The 19,157-nt window shown below is 36.6% G+C and overlaps 1 protein-coding gene and 1 pseudogene across 2 annotated transcripts; one reads left to right on the top strand and one right to left on the bottom strand.

Moving 5' to 3' along the window:
• Positions 1 to 3,546: 3,546 nt before the first annotated feature.
• LOC132190995 (BTB/POZ and MATH domain-containing protein 3-like) lies at positions 3,547 to 18,925 on the bottom strand (annotated as a pseudogene). The gene is made up of 7 exons (XR_015909140.1): positions 18,850 to 18,925; positions 5,891 to 5,997; positions 5,151 to 5,280; positions 4,688 to 4,857; positions 4,266 to 4,548; positions 4,008 to 4,174; positions 3,547 to 3,844 (listed from the first exon to the last, which is right to left on the bottom strand). The product of XR_015909140.1 is annotated as a BTB/POZ and MATH domain-containing protein 3-like (transcript).
• Positions 9,213 to 14,827, top strand: LOC148583890 (uncharacterized). The gene is made up of 9 exons (XM_088510808.1): positions 9,213 to 11,550; positions 11,650 to 11,907; positions 12,004 to 12,109; positions 12,227 to 12,847; positions 13,068 to 13,380; positions 13,512 to 13,637; positions 13,740 to 13,948; positions 14,136 to 14,369; positions 14,642 to 14,827. The coding sequence occupies exons 1-9, from the start codon at positions 11,270 to 11,272 to the stop codon at positions 14,825 to 14,827; spliced, it is 2,334 nt and encodes a 777-aa protein (XP_088366934.1). The 5' UTR covers positions 9,213 to 11,269.
• Positions 18,926 to 19,157: the final 232 nt, after the last annotated feature.

Here is a 19,157-nt window from a genome sequence, read left to right as displayed (position 1 = left end):
CAAGATCCATTCGTTCTTTTTTCTCTGACAGATGGTCAGAACGAAATAACCTAATCCTTTTTTGGTAAGACCCGCATAGAAATATGCTAATGACGTGAGTAAAGCTAAAGCAACGGTAGTATTTATATCATTTGTAGGTGCGGCCAATTCCCCATGAGGTAACTATATGATTTTCCAAGGTAAAAGTGCACCTGACCAATTCGAAACAAAAATAAATAGAAACAAAGTTCCAATAAAGGAAACCCATGGGCCATATTCTTCTCCAATCTGAGTTTTGCTCACATCTCGAATGAATTCAAGGACATATTCGAAGAAATTCTGAATGTCAGTAGGAATAATTTGTGGATTACGAACAACTATAATGGCTGAACCTAATAAGATAGCAATTACAACCCAAGAAGTAATAAGTACTAAGGCATGGACTTGAAAACCTCCTATTTGCTAATAGAAATGTTGGCCAACTTCCACACCAGATATATCGTACAACCCTTTTAGTAGTGTGTTGATAGAACATAATAGAACATTCATATTTCCCTCTTAAGGAAATAGAACTTTAAAAAGAATTATTTTGATTCAACCATCTATTTTTCGACTTGCCTACTTGAATTATATATTTTGTATATTAACTAATCACATAATACCCCTATTACTTGTATCTCTTTTGTGCGATTAAGGAATGGTAACCGATTTCATAAATCTATGGAGTTCCCCAAATAATTTATTTATCTTATATCTTATTATTAATCACGTATTTCGTATAGCTAGAACAACCCTCACAAATTGCAAATACTAATTTGTTAAGAATTAATCGGATTAAAGCTATAACGTCATCATTTCTGGAATTGAAATATCTGCGAGATTCGGGTCACAATTTGTATCTATTAAACAAATCGTTGGAATTCCTAAAATGATACATTCCCGAAGAGCCGCATATTCTTCTTGCTGATCAACGATTATTACAATATCGGGTAATCCCGTCATATATTTAATCCCTCCCAGATATGTTTGCAAGTGAGATAATTGTCTCTTCAACATATTAGAAAAATGAATAGCTATTATTAGGATGAAAAAATGTGGAATAGAATAGCTAATCTTATTTCTTAGTTTGTTGATAACATATTACTTCAAAATATATATAATCAAGTAGTAATTAATTTTTTTTAAAAAAAATAAAGTGCAAATTTTTTTGGTTCAAATAACTTCCCATTAGGCCCAAAAAAACCCTAAGGACACTTCCTATTGCCTTTTAGGTTTTGAATTTCTTAACGCTAGGCTTAAACTCCTAAGAGGAAACCAAATTTAGGCCCAAAATTCGATGCACTATATGTCTAAAGAAACTTAATTCTTTCTACTCTTTAGATTAAATCTATATTAAGTTCAAGTAAAGCTCATGTTTAACTTTAAATCGAGTATATAAAAATCATTTTATTTAGAAACAAAATCCTTCTTGGTCGAAAATTTCATGCATAGATATTTCTATGAAAACAATATTTTCTTGTTAAATTAAATCTAAGTTAATTTTGCATGTATCATTTCATCAAAAATTCAAACCTAATCAATATATGAAAGCGCTTATATTTAACTTTAAATAGTCTATGAAAATCAATTTTTTTTTAGAAACAAAATCCTTCTTGGTCGAAAATTTCAAGCCAGTGTATTTCTATGAAAACAAATATTTTCTTCGTTTATTTATTTATTTTTTTATTTTTTATACAAAAACAAATCTAGATTAAATCTAAGTTTATTTGCATGTATCATATCATAAAGAAAAAAACAAATCTAATCAAGATATGAAAGCTTTCAATCAAAATTTTAGTTTTAGAAACAAAATGTTTCTTTTGGTCGAAATTTATAGACCTTTTTCTTTGATTTTTGCTTCTTTATTAATCCTAATTAAATAATATAGACAAATAACACTATGATCACATATTTGTGTTTATTAAATAAAACCAAAGTTTTATGAAAATCTCTTATCTCTTTGAAGCTTTGGGGAGTTCGGCCAATCTATTTTTTTTAAGGATTAATAACTTTTTTGGTACCTCAGTTTACACGTTTTTATTTTTTTCTCCCTAAAGACGTGACAAATCTGATACCTCACCTATGAGAAAAGAGTCAAAGACAAAATCAATAGCTTCATTTATTTCTGTCAGTCCCATTAACGAAATTTTCATATGTCACTCCCATAATATGTCATGTGTCCTAAAAATTAAAATGATAATAATAATAATAAAACAATATAAAAAAAAAAAAGGCGCTCTCGGTACTCTTCCTGCTTCCTTTCTCCTTCTCCCTCGTCGTCTACCCAACCCTCCACCTCCTCACCGATCCTTTCCCCAAAAACACCCAAGTCCTCCTTCGTGCCCACCCTTTTGATTTCCATACCCACGATCATCAACAAGAACCTATCTTCTCCAACAACGAACGCTTTTCTCTCCTCTACTCCCTCTTCATCTGCGCCTTCTCTCTACTCGCCATCGGCTCCATCACCTTCATTGTCTACCACGACTTCCATGCAGAATCAAAACCGCATTCAACGTAGAATCAAAACAAAACAAAATCAAAACCGAAGTTGTCGCCGAGAAAATCGAAGGCTTACAATAATCTTCAAATCTGGAAAAATTTCTATAAACTAAATACAAAGCAAAATGTCTTGTCCTCGTGATTCACAGTAAATTTTTCGTTTATTTATATTTTGAAGTCTTTTTTGGATCTGGGCGAAGAGGATGTCCATCTTCTAAGTCCCAGCTCCAGGTCTATCTTCCTCTTTTTTGCTTTTGTGTTTGGCGGTGGAGACCTTGTCGCCGGCACTGACTATGGAGGAATTGAAGCTTCCGAAGCTCTCCTTTGGGTTTCCAGAGAAGTGTCGAAGCTTCTTCGTCACCGTTCCCTTTGAATTCGAGCCCGAATTCGCTAAACCCACACTTAGATTAAGATCCAGCATTTTTTTTCCTACTAAATTCACTTCCAACAAAAGTCGTCTCTTAAGAAAATAAAATTCTTCGCGTTACGGCTAACAATAACTTGTAAAACAATGAAATTAATATCAGTTAGAGAGTGAGAGAGATTGCTTTTTTCTTCTCTCAATTTCTTCCTCTCCGTTTTTTGTTCAGGTGGAGAGTGGCCGGTGAATTGGAAGGAATCATAGCCAGTTGTGTGATTTTCATTCAGAGAGAAAACGAGGACCTCAAATTTTCATTTATTATTATTATTATTATTATTAATTATTTTTAATTTTAGGCAACATGTCGCAATATTATTGGAGATGACGTGGACTTCCGTTAGTTGGGACTGACAGAACCTAGCGAAGGTAGTGATTCCGTCTTTTGCCATATGTGAGGTACTAAATTTGTCACGTTTTAAAACCTAACGAGAAAAGATTAAAAACGTGTAAACCGAGGTACCAAAAAAATTATTAATCATTTTTTTTAAAGAAATACTTACCCAGAAGTACTACTTCATAGCACAAAAGTACTTGATATATATATATATATATATATATATATATATATATATTAACCAGTGCAATGGATTGAACATAATTAAACTTTGAGGACATGCAAATAGAAAACTTTTACATACCCATCTGAAGAAAAGAAAAATAAGAGGATAGAATTGGCAATCTATTATTGTTACCAATTACCATTCAATGAGACAATGCTTCTCCAATTTAAACATAGTGTTAATTTGAGGAGAAATCTTTAAAAAAGAACAGATATGGCATCGATTTGCCATTCAATGAACAAACCATCACGTACCAAGTAGCCCTTTGATTCGTCCCGGAGATCTCTCAATGGCAAAAACTCGTGGACACCATAACCGATACGATCAGAGAACCAGTGGTCAACTGTAAGGTAAGAATTGGTCATATTATTAGATTTTTTTAGATTGGTTTTTCGTGTAACTTTTCAGGAAAATTTTCTTCTGTTGAGGTCGAAAAGAAATGAAGGCTTAGAGCATATATATATATATATATATATATATATTTTGTGAAAATCAAAAGAACAGACCTGTCTTTTCATGGTGATTGCCATGGATTTGGTCCCTTACTCGCAGCTTGTATTTTGCACACAATTTTTTGTTGGGAGGAATAGTTTCTGAATCACCTAAGTAGAGATAAAGAGACAAGCATGTGCCTGCTCCTGTGCCAAATCCCTTCGGATTGAGTCTCAACTTCCTGTATCCAAAATATAAAGATAAAAGGTTGTGAACTAACAGAATAAGTAAAGTTATTTGACATTGACATAGAAGAGCAAAACGCAAATTACCATCTTCGCCCTTCAACAGTGAAATGCTCAGAGTATAGTTCATCTTTCATGTTTGTATAGTTGTCAATCCTCCAAGTGAAAATATTACTTTGAGGTTCATTTATCATTGACAAACTCTCCCCTTTGCCATTACATTTAATAACAAAAACTTCTGCCCCCAAGACACAAGTGTCGTCAACAAGATAACCATTTGATGAATCATTGAGAGTATCATGGGAAAGCAACTGATCGAATCCCCATTCAGTCTTCAATTTATGGAAGCGTCTTACCCTCCCACTCGCATCTAAGTTGTTGAGGTTCACAAGCAATTGTAAATATATTAGCGAGATATATCCCGATGGACAAACTGCAAGTGAAGCTTTAAACTTAAAGCTCAAGTCTAAGATTGTGTACAATATTTACTAAGTTTTTGGCGAAGGTACCGTGAATACTCAGGTACTTGTCTCGGATTTGATCAAACACAAAGAATCTTATGTGCACGTTAACCTCCCAGCCAAGTGGAAGGTCATTGGTAGCTGCTATTGCCAAGTATAGAGAGATGTGACCGTTCACATTGCTATTCTTTTTCCCATTTGGGTAAAGTACCAATCTCCTAGACATAGAAATGAAAATGCTCATATTTTTTTATCCGAAAAAAAAAAAAAAGAAAAATAAACTGAAAGGAGAAGGGGGGATGGGAATTTCCTGAAATTAGACTGCCTGAATTTCTGAGCCTAAGAAATGAGACTACGGGCCCCACCTACTCTAGTCAGCCTAAGGTGTCAGCCAACCTGCCCAAGGTAAGTGGAGCCCATAGTCCCGTTTCCTTAGGTTGCTCAGTTCAATGAAATTCGGACAACCTAACTTCCAAGGGTCCCAATCTGAAGGAGAGTCCTTAAGATGAACCATTGATAGTTGCCAACTTCAAACTCGCCCGAGTTACATTTTTCCTCCTCCATCCCTAACAGTTTTGGGAAATTCTTGATTTGAAATGTATAATGAGCTGGTGGAAGATCTCTAGTTGATTGAACGATTCCTGATTTTTTTTTTTTTTTTTTGAAAAGAAAAATCAGATTAAAAAAATATGAAGCTAATTATTGTGATACTTTTTTTGTTGATAGTTAATTATATATTCAATCAGAAGCCATTGGGTTGGACAGTAGAGTGGTTCTTAAATTTCCAAATTTATTATATCAAACCTTAATTTGCCTAATTTATTTAGCCAATTGGTAGCTCTCTCCCTCTAAAGAGGGGAATTTTGGGTTCTATCCATTGTATTCGAAATAATTTTGGCAGAAGTATTAGGATAGCGTATTCAATCCCATAATTTAGTACATCTATTTACCTTACATAATTGACCTAAAGTAGATTGTGAATAGCTAGCCTGGAGTTGAATGTTACCCTCTTCAAAAATATACTACGAAATAAATAAAAGTTTATAATATATATGACTGAAATGCAGCTTAGAGTTAGAGTACTTGACTAAGTTGCTCCATCATGCTGGTTTTTAAGTTTATTTTTCAACATTGCTAAACTTTAACTCAAATACATGTTTGAGAGGCAAGCAAGAATTGGCCATGCAGCTTTTTCATAAATACACTAAGAACATAAAGCAAGTCACCAAAAATCAGAGAGAGAGGGTATACCAGTTGCATCATTGTCAGCAGAAAGAGGGTATACCACTTCCATGTCTTTCTTTTGAACTCTTTTCTCCTGCTTCTGATATTCTGAGGAAGCTCAAAGAACTACGGCCCTGCATGCATTAAGGAAGGAGTTTCAATATATCTGGGCTACTCCACGGTCGTTTCATTCTCCTGCATGGTCACTTCTGTTACATTTTTTTTTTTTTTTTTTCCCTAAACGACTTTGTTACTTAGTGAATAGCTCTCAAGGGATTCAGCCAAACAACTCAAGAGGAAGGGAACGAAGAAAATGATTCCCTAAACGACTTTGTTACTTAGTGAATAGCTCTTAAGGGATTCAGCCACACAACTCGAGGAAGGGAATGAAGAAAATGATTCCCTAAACGACTTTGTTACTTAGTGAATAGCTCTCAAGGGATTCAGCCACACAACTCAAGAGGAAGGGAAAGAAGAAAATGATTGAATTACACTATTGATGTACGTACAACGGTGTTGCGCTGCTCACATGGACGCTCTTAGAACATGCCTTGTGACATGCTATTTTAAATGCCATAAAAAACTTTGGCTTCTCTTAGTGGAAGCCAATTAATTTTCAGATGAGATGATCAAAGACTTGATCTAACACACACAATCTATAGATATAGGAACATTTGGTAAAATCTCAACGAGCCACCTCAAAGAACAAAATCTGTTTAATTCATCCATTTTAATCTCAACGAGCCACGTCAATTTCTTCACGTGGTAAACAGTAATTTTTTTTGGCACGTCAGTAAATGCTGACGTGTCAAAAGTGGAACGTCAACAAATTATTTCCTGACGTGTAAAAACCTACCCGTCAATAATTCCTGACGTGTTTATTTCAACACGTCAGTAAATGCTGACGTGTTATTTTCAACACGTCAGTAAATATGAGTCAAATTTAGTCTGACATTATTTTAAAATTAATAAATAATTGATTGATTATTTACTGACGTGTCAAATACTAACACGTCAATAATTCTTGACGTGTCAAAGTGACACGTCAATAATTGTTGACGTGTCACATTAACACGTCTGACGTGTCATTTTGACGCGTCAACAATTGTTGACGTGTGAAAGTGACACGTCAATAATTGTTGACGTGTCACATTAACACGTCAATAATTGTTGACGTGTCACTTTGACACGTCAAGAATTGTTGACGTGTGAAAATAACACGTCAATAATTGTTGACGTGTCATTTTGACACGTCAAGAATTATACTATATAAATATAAAGAAATATATATATATATATATATATTTCCAAGGTAATTTAATATTGTACAATATGATCGAATCCCAATTAACATTCAATAAAATTAATTTTATGAAAACAAGCACCGACCAGTACTTTAATATATACTTTTCTTCACGTAGCATGTACCGTAACCCATTCCATTTGATCATTCAAAACTTTAAAAAAAAAAGAAAAAAATTTCCAACGGTCAGCCATGTTTTACTTGAGATACCATATATATATATATATATATATATATATATATATAGCAAATCCATGCAACATGAATTTAACGTGCATGCAAGGTTCAAATTATACTAAAGGATATATATATATATGTACGTATAACATGCATTTTTCTCGATCTCGTTCATTTAATTATGAGATACGACCAAATTTGGTATTTCATTAATTAAAATAATTAAAGTAACAATATTGGTGATCGATGATATTAACGTTCTGACAAACACACACACACACACACACACATATATATATATATATTTCCTAACGCGCCACATGTGGCACGTCAGGAGCGTGCCTTGGGAAGGCCAGCGCCTGCTGGCCGTCCCATCGCACGCACCTACCACACTGATATTTTATTTTTCTTTTTTTTTTTTTCTTTTTTTTTTGATTTTCCCTCCCCTGCAACTTTCATCCCCCACGCACCCAGCTCGTCTCTCTTCTCTCCCGCCAGGCGCCATTCCAGCTGTTTTTTGCTTTTTTTGGATCTTCTGCATATCTCCTCTCTCACTCTTCCTCATTTTCTTCTACCTTCTCCTACTATACATTTTCTCCGGCCGTGATCAGCTCTATCTCTCTGCCGGAGCGCCATACGTACCACTCTTTCTAGCTAGCTCACTCCCCGTCGCCGACCGCCGCCTCGACATCGCCGTTGCTGTCTCCGGCGATTCTCCGGCCGAATCTGCTCCGCCAATCTCCTCCATCTCACCGGCCTGCAGGTATATATATATATTTTGTTTTATTTTATATATACTATTGTTTTTTATTATTGCAGATTAATATATATATATATATATATATATATATATATATATATATATTGTGTTGTTTTATGTTGTTTTATTTGATATATACTATTGTTTTATTATTGCAGAATATATATATGCATATATTGTGTTGTTCTATATTGTTTTATTTTATATAGTTTTTAGGTAATGTATATATATTGCTGTATATATAAGATATATACATTATGTTGTATATTGCAGAATTTTATGGTTCATTTTGTCATATATTCGCATGATGTTTCAATAATGTATGGGATTGAGTATTTGTGAGCTTGTAATTGATGTTAAATTTTTTCTTTTTTTAGGAGTATCTATTAATTAATTACTTATTGTATGTTGAAAATATAGATGCATGCAAAATGATGTTTTTTATGGTAGGTAGGTTTTTCTTTGTAAATATAATTGCTTTTTAAATGTGGCTATGTTTTTTTTTTTTTTTTTTTGGTAGGTTTGTTTAAATGAAAAGGTTGGCTTATTAGTAAGGAATTTATAACACATTACGTCAATTTTAATCTATCATTCATTTCAATATATATCGTTTGACCTTCTAATTAAGTACGTGTAGTATTACCCATATATGCATGTCATCACCTAGTAATTCATGCCAAAGGCTAACGACATTTAAGCTATATTTATTGTATTTAGGGTCCTCGTAACAAACCTAGCTCGGTAGATGTAATAGAACAACCCTATAAGTTATAAGCTAGCTATAATTAATTTGTTTAGAGTCCCCACCAAAGAAAATGCTTAAATTTTGGATCAAGTATTTTTTATTTATTTGGTTTTTGTAGATTAATTATAATAGATAAGGGTTATAAATACACCCATCAGTACGGATGAATGTAGATACGCATGAATATGTATATATTTTTGGACATAAACAATTTATCCCTATATGAGAATGTATAGGTTTATATTTCTATGTGGTTCAAATATTTAGGTATCGGTTTATGTTTATATACATCCATGTGCTTGAAAGTAGGTATACAATTTGTAAGTCTTATGTATTTATTCCTAACTCATGTACGTAGATAAAAATGGACAAGAGTTGGATGATAAAGTCTAGGGGTACGAGGGAATACAGAGATGGGTGTAGATTGTTTGTTGAGTTTGCAGTTAGTAACTGTAGAACTCCTGATGGATTCATCTATTGCCCGTGTAAGGTTTGTCGAAATAACCGGCGCCACCCGCCGGGTTTCGTATTCGACCACTTGACAGGGGGAAAAGGAATGATGCCGGAATACACACTTTGGTTCTATCACGGTGAGAAGCATGTACAAGGTCTTCAAACCGGGTCTAATTCTAATCGCCCGGCCTCAGATGCGGGTGCAAGCGCAAATCAGGGTGGAGACATGCACGGGATGTTGCGTGATTTATTCGGCATGCACGAAGTACTCGGGGAAGACAATTGTGAGCCTCAGGCCGTGGTGCAAGGGGGTGAGGAAATTGTGACTGAAGAAGCCGCTGAGGGCGATGCACTAAAGTACTACAACCTACTTAAAAAGGCGGAGAAACCACTTCATACTGGGACAAAACATAGCAAACTAAGTGCGACTGTTCACCTGTACAACTTGAAGTGCGTTGGTGGACTTAGTAACTCGATTTTCTTGGCTTTCCTAGAGTTCATCAATCAGTTGTTGCCTGAGAGTAACGAAACTCTGCCAGTTAATACGTATGAGGCGAAAAGGTTTTTACGAGACATGGGGCTAGGGTATGACAAGATTCCGGCATGCCGTAATGACTGTATGCTATTTTGGAAGGGCAATAAAGAGTTGGATTCATGTACCGTATGTGGAGAATCTAAATGGATTGAAGCAATTAATTTAGATGAGGACGGTCAACCCATATCGTCGGGCAAGAAACATCCTGTGAAGGTGTTGCGGTGGTTTCCACTCATACCACGACTACAGAGGTTGTTTATGTCAGAACATACAGCACGCTTCTTGAGGTGGCATGCAGAAGGCCGCACTAACGATGGCGTATTGAGGCATCCAGCCGACGGCGAAGCATGGAAGTCATTCGACAACTTACATCAGGAGTTTTCATCGGACAGCAGGAATGTAAGGCTCGGACTAACCTCGGATGGATTTAATCCATTTGGGAACATGACTACATCTCACAGCACTTGGCCTGTAATGGTTGTGCCCTACAACCTGCCTCCTTGGATGTGCATGAAACAGACATCTTTTATACTATCATTGATTATCCCGGGCCCAAGTTCACCTGGAATGGATATAGATGTTTACCTTCAGCCCTTAATTGAGGAGTTACAAGAACTATGGAATGTAAGGGTACGCACATATGACGTCTCAAAGAAAAATAATTTTGTTATGCGAGCGCAGTTGATGTGGACAATTAATGACTTCCCAGCATACGCAGATTTGTCTGGATGGTCTACTAAGGGTGAGAAGGCATGTCCTTGCTGTATAAACTCGACAAGGTCGAAATGGTTAAAACATGGCCATAAGTGGTGTTATATGGGGCACAGGCGATACTTGCCCATGGATCATCCGTGGAGGCGGAACAAAGGAACATTTGACGACACCGTAGAGCTAGAATGTGCCCCTGATGTACTAAGTGGAGATGAAGTCATAAGCCAATTAGAAGGGATGGTGTTTGGGGATGAGAACGCCGGTCAGGCAAGGCAGGCTGAGAAAGAAAAAGCAAAGAAGCAGAAGACAAATACTCCTAATGTGGTGTGGAAGAAAAAAAGTATTTTCTTTAGGTTGCCGTATTGGAAAGATAATTTATTGCGGCATAATCTTGATGTTATGCATATAGAAAAAAACGTGATGGACAACATACTTGGTACAATACTGGACATGCAGGGAAAACAAAGGACAACCTTGGCTCCCGCTTAGATTTGCAAGAGATGGGTTTGAGACGTACACTTCATCCATTTGTGGACCCGCAGAATGGTAAGACTTATATTCAACAAGCTACCCACACGATGTTCAAGGATGATAAAACACATTTTTTGAAAGTGCTACGAAATGTAAGGGTGCCCGACGGATATGCTTCGAACATTTCTCGTTGTATATGATTTAAGGACCGTACGATATCCGGGTTAAAGAGTCATGACAGTCATGTATTGATGCAGCAGCTTCTACCTATTGCATTGCGCGGATCACTTCCAAGCAACGTGGTTAGACCTCTTGTTGAGATGTCCACGTTCTTCAGGTGCCTATGTTCAACAACATTGACCGAACAAGATATTAACCGACTACAGCGTGACGTCTGTACCACGTTGTGCAAGATGGAACAGGTTTTTCCCCCCAGCTTTTTTACGAGTATGGTTCATGTGGTCGTGCATCTTATCCGTGAATGCCGACTCGGTGGACCAGTACAATATAGATGGATGTATCCGGCAGAAAGGTAAAATGTGTTTGTAGATATTCTTGCATTTTTGGGTTTAAGGTGCCAAGACATGTCAAGTACTAACTAAACTAAAAATATGTATTGGTTCATTTTTAGGAGCCTTGGAGTATTCAAATCTAATGTGCGCAACAAAGCGGCTCCCGAGGGCTGCATTGCGGAGGGCTACATTGCAACTGAGTTGGTGACGTTTTGTTCGAGATATTTAGAAAACACACCAACCTTTCACAATAGGATACAAAGAAATCCGGATGGTTCGAAGGGTAATGGAACACGAGTCCGGCTCAACCGAATCACAATGACACAGATACACCGGTATATTATGTTCAACTTGGACGAGTTTCATCAATTGCGGACGTAAGTCGATATCTCTTGCCCGCACCTTGCATGCTCAATGAACATGTTACAGTACTGTTCGTATTGAATTATAATTAACATAATATCGAATTGTAGGATGCACATGGATACACTTAGGCGATCATGCAATAGGGGACGAACAACAGAGGCTCAGTTGGAAACCCAACATTATGACTTGTTTTGCGAGTGGTACCGTGACTACGTAAGAATGATGTCATATTTACCTAAAGCAATTGTCGGAGTTATTTGCGTGTTATGTTTTGTAAAATCAAGTAAAGTTAGTAACCGTACGTTTTCATTGTACGTAATATATTCACAGGTCGATCGATTGGACGAGCGCTCTAGGAAAGAACTTGGTGACAAATTGGTCATGCATTGTAGAGGGCCGAGGGAGGCAGCAGTCAGATACAATAGATATGTGGTTAACGGCAAACTATTTTGCACTATTGCATCTGATGCCGGAAAGAGGACCCAGAACAGCGGGGTGTGTGTGCCGACTCTTGATGGCGACACGTACTACGGGAAGTTAACGGAAATACTTGAGGTTGAGTATTACGACAGGACTAAGTACGTAATGTTTAGGTGTGATTGGGCAGACAACACCAGGGACAAGGGGTACAAGGTGGATGAGTATGGTATAGTACTCGTCAACTTCAAAAACCTTGTCCACACGGGAGAACTAGTTTCTGATGAGCCATATGTGCTAACTTCACAAGTTGACCAGATATTTTATGTACAAGATGATAGGTGCCCAGATTGGGCTTGCGCAGTAACGACCAAACCTAGAAACATATACGACGTTGGTCAGGGTGACGGACATCCAGATTCATGTGCCAATTACCACGAGTGTGAGCCTCTGATACTGCCCAGCAATGTTGATCACGATATACAAGATCATATCGAATACGTCAGACACGACTTAGATCCAACCGAAGCGTATGTATATATATTTGTATAGTTAATTTCATATTTATGTTTAGAATGTTTAGATTAGTAGTTGGTCACTACATACACATTACATCAACACACTTAATTAATCTGTGCATATGCTAAAATATGATATATATCTTATGTACCATTATGAGTCATGCATACTTAAGGTAGTGAATATTTCGTACATTTTATATCAAATTAATTGGGTTTGTGGTGTTTTTTCACAGGGTACCATGAGTACAAGGGGGAAGAAGAGAGCACGCAGGGGCTCGGCCGTATTGCGGCAGTCGATGTCGCCTGGGTCTCCGGCAGCCCAACTTGATGACAGCGAGCAACAAGACGTTGCTCAGCTTCTAGGGGTACAGGAAGGATATAGACCAGTCCTTCCAGGTACTATGGGAGGGGAGACCCCTGTATATGCTCCATACAGTCGGATAGGCATGGCGCAGATGGGGTATCGGATTGGGTCGTACCGGGACAGCGAGTTACGACAGTGTGCTGAGGGTGACGTCGAGCTGCTAGACACCCAGCATAGCGCAGGTACGCCCGCCTGTTTTTTTTAAAGATTCATAAGTTTGAAAATTTTTAACTATACTGGTGCAATATTAATTATATTCAACTACAAGTACAACTTCAGAGAATTCTAAATATTCTAAAAACATGCAAAGCAGGTATGGAGGATACAGAGACACAGGCCCAAGAAGACATGGTTGGTGGGGCACAGGCCACTGATGACCCGCAGCCCACCGACCCTGCTCCCAGCGACCGATTAGGCCCTCGGCAGGTCCGGACCATAAGTAAGTGTATATGCTCTAATGTCGTACATATTATGTTTTAATTAATATGTTAGTTAATATTGAATTCGAAATAACTTACCTTTCTAATTTTAAATTTGTTAGGTACCGATTCTGAAGGAAACACCATCATCGAGGTGTGCACCATCCTAGACTCGCATAGGCGGCCAGGAGTCCCCCCTGGCAAACGGATCATACTAGAGTACAATGCATCATTCCAGCCAGTTGGATTTAGCGCCGTGAGGTTTAGGCGGATGACCGGAGACATAATTAGGAGCGGCAATTTTGTCCGAATACCGGACGATTGGTCGAAGGTACCAGACCGTACCAAGGAGGATATTTGGGACGCATTGATGGTATGTTTTTTAATAATATGATGACACTTAGAGCGTATATATGTATATATACGCTCTAAGTTGCAAATATATATGCGCGTTTATATCTATATGTATATACACATATTTTAAGTTTTTTTAATTTGTCAATGTTGATCTTGTGCAGGCATACTTTTTCGTCCCGCCCGAGTACAACTTGGAAGCTGTGAAGGATGAAGCATTTAAGGATATGGGCTCTAAGCTGCGGACATGGAGGCATGATCTTAAAAAAATTTGTGCCATTACCGAGGAAGATACTCCGGACACTATACGGGCAAGACTGGGGGGACAGAGGCTGGGAGAGTACAATGCTGTCGACTTGGATATATTATTAGAGAGGTGGTGTACGAAGGAGAATAGGGTAGGTCATGAGCTAAACTATTTGTGTTGTGTAGTGACCCTAATTGTATTAGTATTAACATATTAAAAGTGTTAACTGTGTAGGAGTATGCGGCGAAAATGAAGACATTGCGAGCATTAAATGATTCACCGCATTGCACCGGATCAAAGAGTTATGCCAGGTTGACACAGGAGGAGGTAAGTGTGTAATTTATCCTATACTTATAGATGTGAATGTACATGTCATCATTTTATATGTTAATATGGTATATGTATGTCCTATGTTATCTGCAGGCCGAACGTTTGGGCCATCAACCTACTCGGGCACAAAATTACGTCCGTTCACACACAAAGAAGAACGGTTCATATCCGAATGATATTGTGAAGGAGAGATGTGTATGCTACTACTCACCTTTCATATATTGTCTTGCTTGTATATTTGATAAATTATTTTTGATTAACGGTTGTGCGCCCCACTGACTCAATATTTAATGTGACAAACAGGAACGGATGAAGGAGCTTATACCCACCGACCCTGCAGCATCGGCTAGCATCACAGAGGGAACGGTAAGGTGGGCGCCAAACGACGCATTTGACCAGGCAATTGGAAATAAGCCTGAATATGCCGGTCGGGTTCAGATGGCTGGACCAAATATTCTGCCTGTGCAGGGGACCATTCGCTCATACTATACACCGTCCCAGGCAAGGTCAGAAAACGTCAGGTACTCCACGATATCACAAGACACACTTGATAGAGCGCTTGAGGCGGAGAGGGCGCAGCATAAGGAAGAGATAGATGCGTTGTTGGCCGAGAACAATGCGCGGGTAGCTCAGCAAGTGGCGGAGCAGATGGCTGAGAACAATGCGCGGATAGCTCGACAGGTAGCTGAACAGGAGGCTGAACGTCAAGCAAGGTTTGATGCCCGTTTCCGCCAACTCGAGGAGCTGATGCGGTTGTACACTCCACCAGACAGTGCTTCCCCACCTGTTGCGATGGTGCGATCGTCAGTCGACAGTGGATCAGGTATGAGCTTTGTTAGTAGTCAATTTAATTTTAGAACTGTCTATATATATATATATATATATATATATGAACTTCTAAATTAAGAGTTTGGATATGTTGTAGTCATTCTAAATAATTAATGATGTTGTAACTCTTGGTTAAATTTGGTTTATATATCATGGTTGGGTTGGTGAACTTCTAAATTGTTGGCTTCAATTTGGTATACTATGAAATAGTGTTGGTTGAGATAATTATTTAGAGTTATTCATGCACGTATAAATGGATATAACTGCATGGAACAAAGCAACACATGCAGATCAAACTCATCAAGAACAATTATTCACAAACTTAATTTGGTAACTCTAAATATAAATAGATATAAATGCACTTAATGCTAGAGAGGATGCTTTTCCTTTGTGTTTATCATCTCTTCCATTGAATTCCCAACATTAATAACCTATATGGAAGTTCTATAATTGCAATGGAAAAATAAAAACGAAGTTCATTCTCTCATATCTATATATTATTGATTGCTCTGTGACCATGCATATATATTGACTTAATGTTTTTCTATTGTTTTTTATATGAATTTTCTGCTACCTTCAAAGTTTTATATATTTTAGTTATATCATTTACCGTGGAAGAATTAACATGCAACTGAGTTGGGTGAATATTCAGTCATTTTTCTTTCAAGTTACCGACAGATTGTTTGTATTCGAGCTCAATGATTGTTTGTATTATCATCTGCAGTTAGTGAATTTTATTTGTTTGGTGGTTGTTTTATTGGTGAATATTGTTTGTTTTATTATTTGCAGGTAATGGACATCGTCGAGAGGATGCTATGGATGTCAATGATCGATAGTCTGGTTGAGAACTTTAGGCCATTCACACTTGTATATAAGTTGATGTAATTATATTTGTGATTGGTGTATATTACGTTAGTATGTGTCATTTTTTATGTGTTGAAGTTTGTTTTGGTGGATAGTTTGTAATTGGTGTATATATAGTTAGTATGTGCCATTTTTGGTGTGTTGAAGATCGCTTCCGTTGATAGTTTGTGTGATTGGTGTATATTATGTTATTTGTGTCATTTTGGTGTGTTGAAGTTAGTCTTGGTGTATAGTTTGTGATTTGTGTCATTTTGGCGTGTTGAAGTTAGTTTTGATGGATAGTTTGTGATTGATGTATATATATTATTTTAGTTGTGATATTATGATGTGTTGAAGTTAGTTTTCTTGGATAATTTGTGATTGCTATTAATGGATATGATGTATGTTATTTGACGGAAAAATTGTATATTATTTGCATGGATTTGATGGATAGATTGAATATCAGGTATTACGTAACACAAAATTCGGGTATAGTCCTGAAATTAATCACAAAAAATATAGGGGGGAGGGAAAAAAAATTTCAAAACGAACCAAATTTATTGACGTGTCAATTTTTGACACGTCAATAATTCCTGACGTGTGAGAAATTAACACGTCAGGAGTTATTGACGTGTCATTAATTGACACGTCAGTAATTCCTGACGTGTCAAAAATTGACACGTCAATAATTCCTGACGTGTTAATTTTTCACACGTCAGGAATTATTGACGTGTGAAAATTTGACACGTCAGGAATTACTGACGTGTCAAATTTTCCACACGTCAATATTTTTTGACGCGCCATTGCAACACGTCAAAAAAATTTTCTGACGTGTCAAAAATATACATGTCAGGAATTCCTGACGTGTTATAAGTTGACACGTCAGGAATTCTTTTGACGTGTTGAAATCAACACGTCAGAATTTCCTGACGTGTCAAAATTTGGCACGTCAGGAATTCCTGACGTGCCAAAAATGGCACGTCAGGAATTCTCATTTCCTGACACCCACATTCTTCACGCCTTACACGCGTCAGGATAGCCCCGTCAGGAGTGTTTACTGACGTGTCAAGTCACCTGACACGTCAGTAAACCTCCGTCAATAAATTGTAATTTTTTTGTAGTGCGAGTTTTCCTCAAAGTTGGGTTGAAGAACATTTCTCAAATTTATTGAATGATATGTGTAACTTTTCATGTAAAAAAACATATGTTTTTTAAATAGCATGTGAGAAGTACATGGTTTTTTAATAAAATTTCTTCAAACTTTGTTCTTGCAATTTAAAAAAATGTGATTTTCACATGAGAAGTAACACATGTCATTTTTATAGAATATGTTTGAGGAATTTTCTCCAAACCCAATTTGGAGGAAAACTCTATCCATAACCGATATGAACTCCCTTGGTTTGCGGAATAAACCATTGGAATGAAATGATCTATTCCTAGGAATTTACATAGAGGAATGGACAAGGTTTTCCAAAAAGAGAAATGCTAAAGGCCCAACTTTTTTGCCCAACAAAAGTCCAACTTTTACCCTTTATTTTTTTTCTAAAAAAAACAAAATGAAAAATGAAAAAAATGTCTGAAGCAACCCTATCTATTTTTTGCCTTTCTTTTATTTAGTATTTTTTAAAAAATGAAAAATAGTATTTTTCTTCATAATAATGACATTTTCTTGAAAAAAAATGACATTATTATGAAAAAAATATCATTTTTCATTTTTTTAAAAATACCAAATAAAAGAAAGACAAAAAATAGATAGGGTTGCTTCAAACATTTTTTCCATTTTTTATTTTATTTTATTTTTAAAAAATAAATAAGGCAAAAGTTGGACTTTTGTTGGGCAAAAAAGTTGGGTCCCTATCATTCCTCTTCCAAAAAAGTCATCTGCCCACAGTAGATCTTGCGCCACCCTCACACCTTCAACCAAATTTTATTTTTTATTTTTTGGACTTTTGTTGGGCAAAAAAGTTGGGTCCCTATCATTCCTCTTCCAAAAAAGTCATCTGCCCACAGTAGATCTTGCGCCACCCTCACACCTTCAACCAAATTTTATTTTTTATTTTTTATTATTATTTTTTTAATTTGAATTTTGGAAAAGTTAGAAATCATATGACTTTTTTTCAGTAATTTTGGTTGAATTACAATTATGAAATATGTGTTGCTACCAAATTAAAAAATTGGAACAATTATTCAATTCTAACATCTTCTATTCTTAGTAATACCTAATTTATCTATTCATTTTCTTAATAAAATACACATTCTATAAACCGAACGAGGCGTAAGGACTTAATTAATTCACTTGCCTTCCTGCGTCATAATTCATTTCACAACTAGAACCAGTCGAAAGGCTTTCGGCCATTTACCACACACCGACACCGCCTCTCACGCTAAACCAGACATGAACTCCCTCCTCAAATAAACATAAACACTCTTTCCCAGCCACAACACTTTAACACGATTTGGAGAGGAGAAATTAAACCGACAATAAAAGAAATTTCAGAGGGAGGTCGGTGGAGAATTATAGAAACATTTTGGATGATATGCCATTTTCGCTTTCTGAATGGTACATAAACACACACAAAAAAGGCACAAGAAAAAAAAAACAAGAATGAAATAATATATTTTTTTTTTACCTCAGCTTTAACGGCGATGAAATTGGATGAAATCTCCGATCCTGAAAGCTTCAGTCTTCACCTTCCTCAACTAAAGACTCACAGATTAATTCTGTTTAGAGGAGCCGAAAGGTTTTTGCTTTTGAAGTGCATGCGTTTGGCTCTCTTAACGGCTTAGGCGAATCTTTTTATTTTCTCCAAAAAAAAAATCACACGTCTCTCAAACTAGAAGGGATTCTCATTATCTCCTCACACTTTAATTTGCATCAATACCTTCCCAAATTATTAAAATTTGTCAAAGAATAATAAAAATAAAAATAATTTAAAAT

Source organism: Corylus avellana, chromosome 9 (genome assembly GCF_965113065.1).
Source record: "Corylus avellana chromosome 9, dhCorAvel1.hap1.2, whole genome shotgun sequence".
Lineage (NCBI taxonomy): Eukaryota > Viridiplantae > Streptophyta > Magnoliopsida > Fagales > Betulaceae > Corylus > Corylus avellana.
Note: the sequence above shows the minus strand (reverse complement) of the source record. Positions and strands in the feature narration are given on the sequence as shown.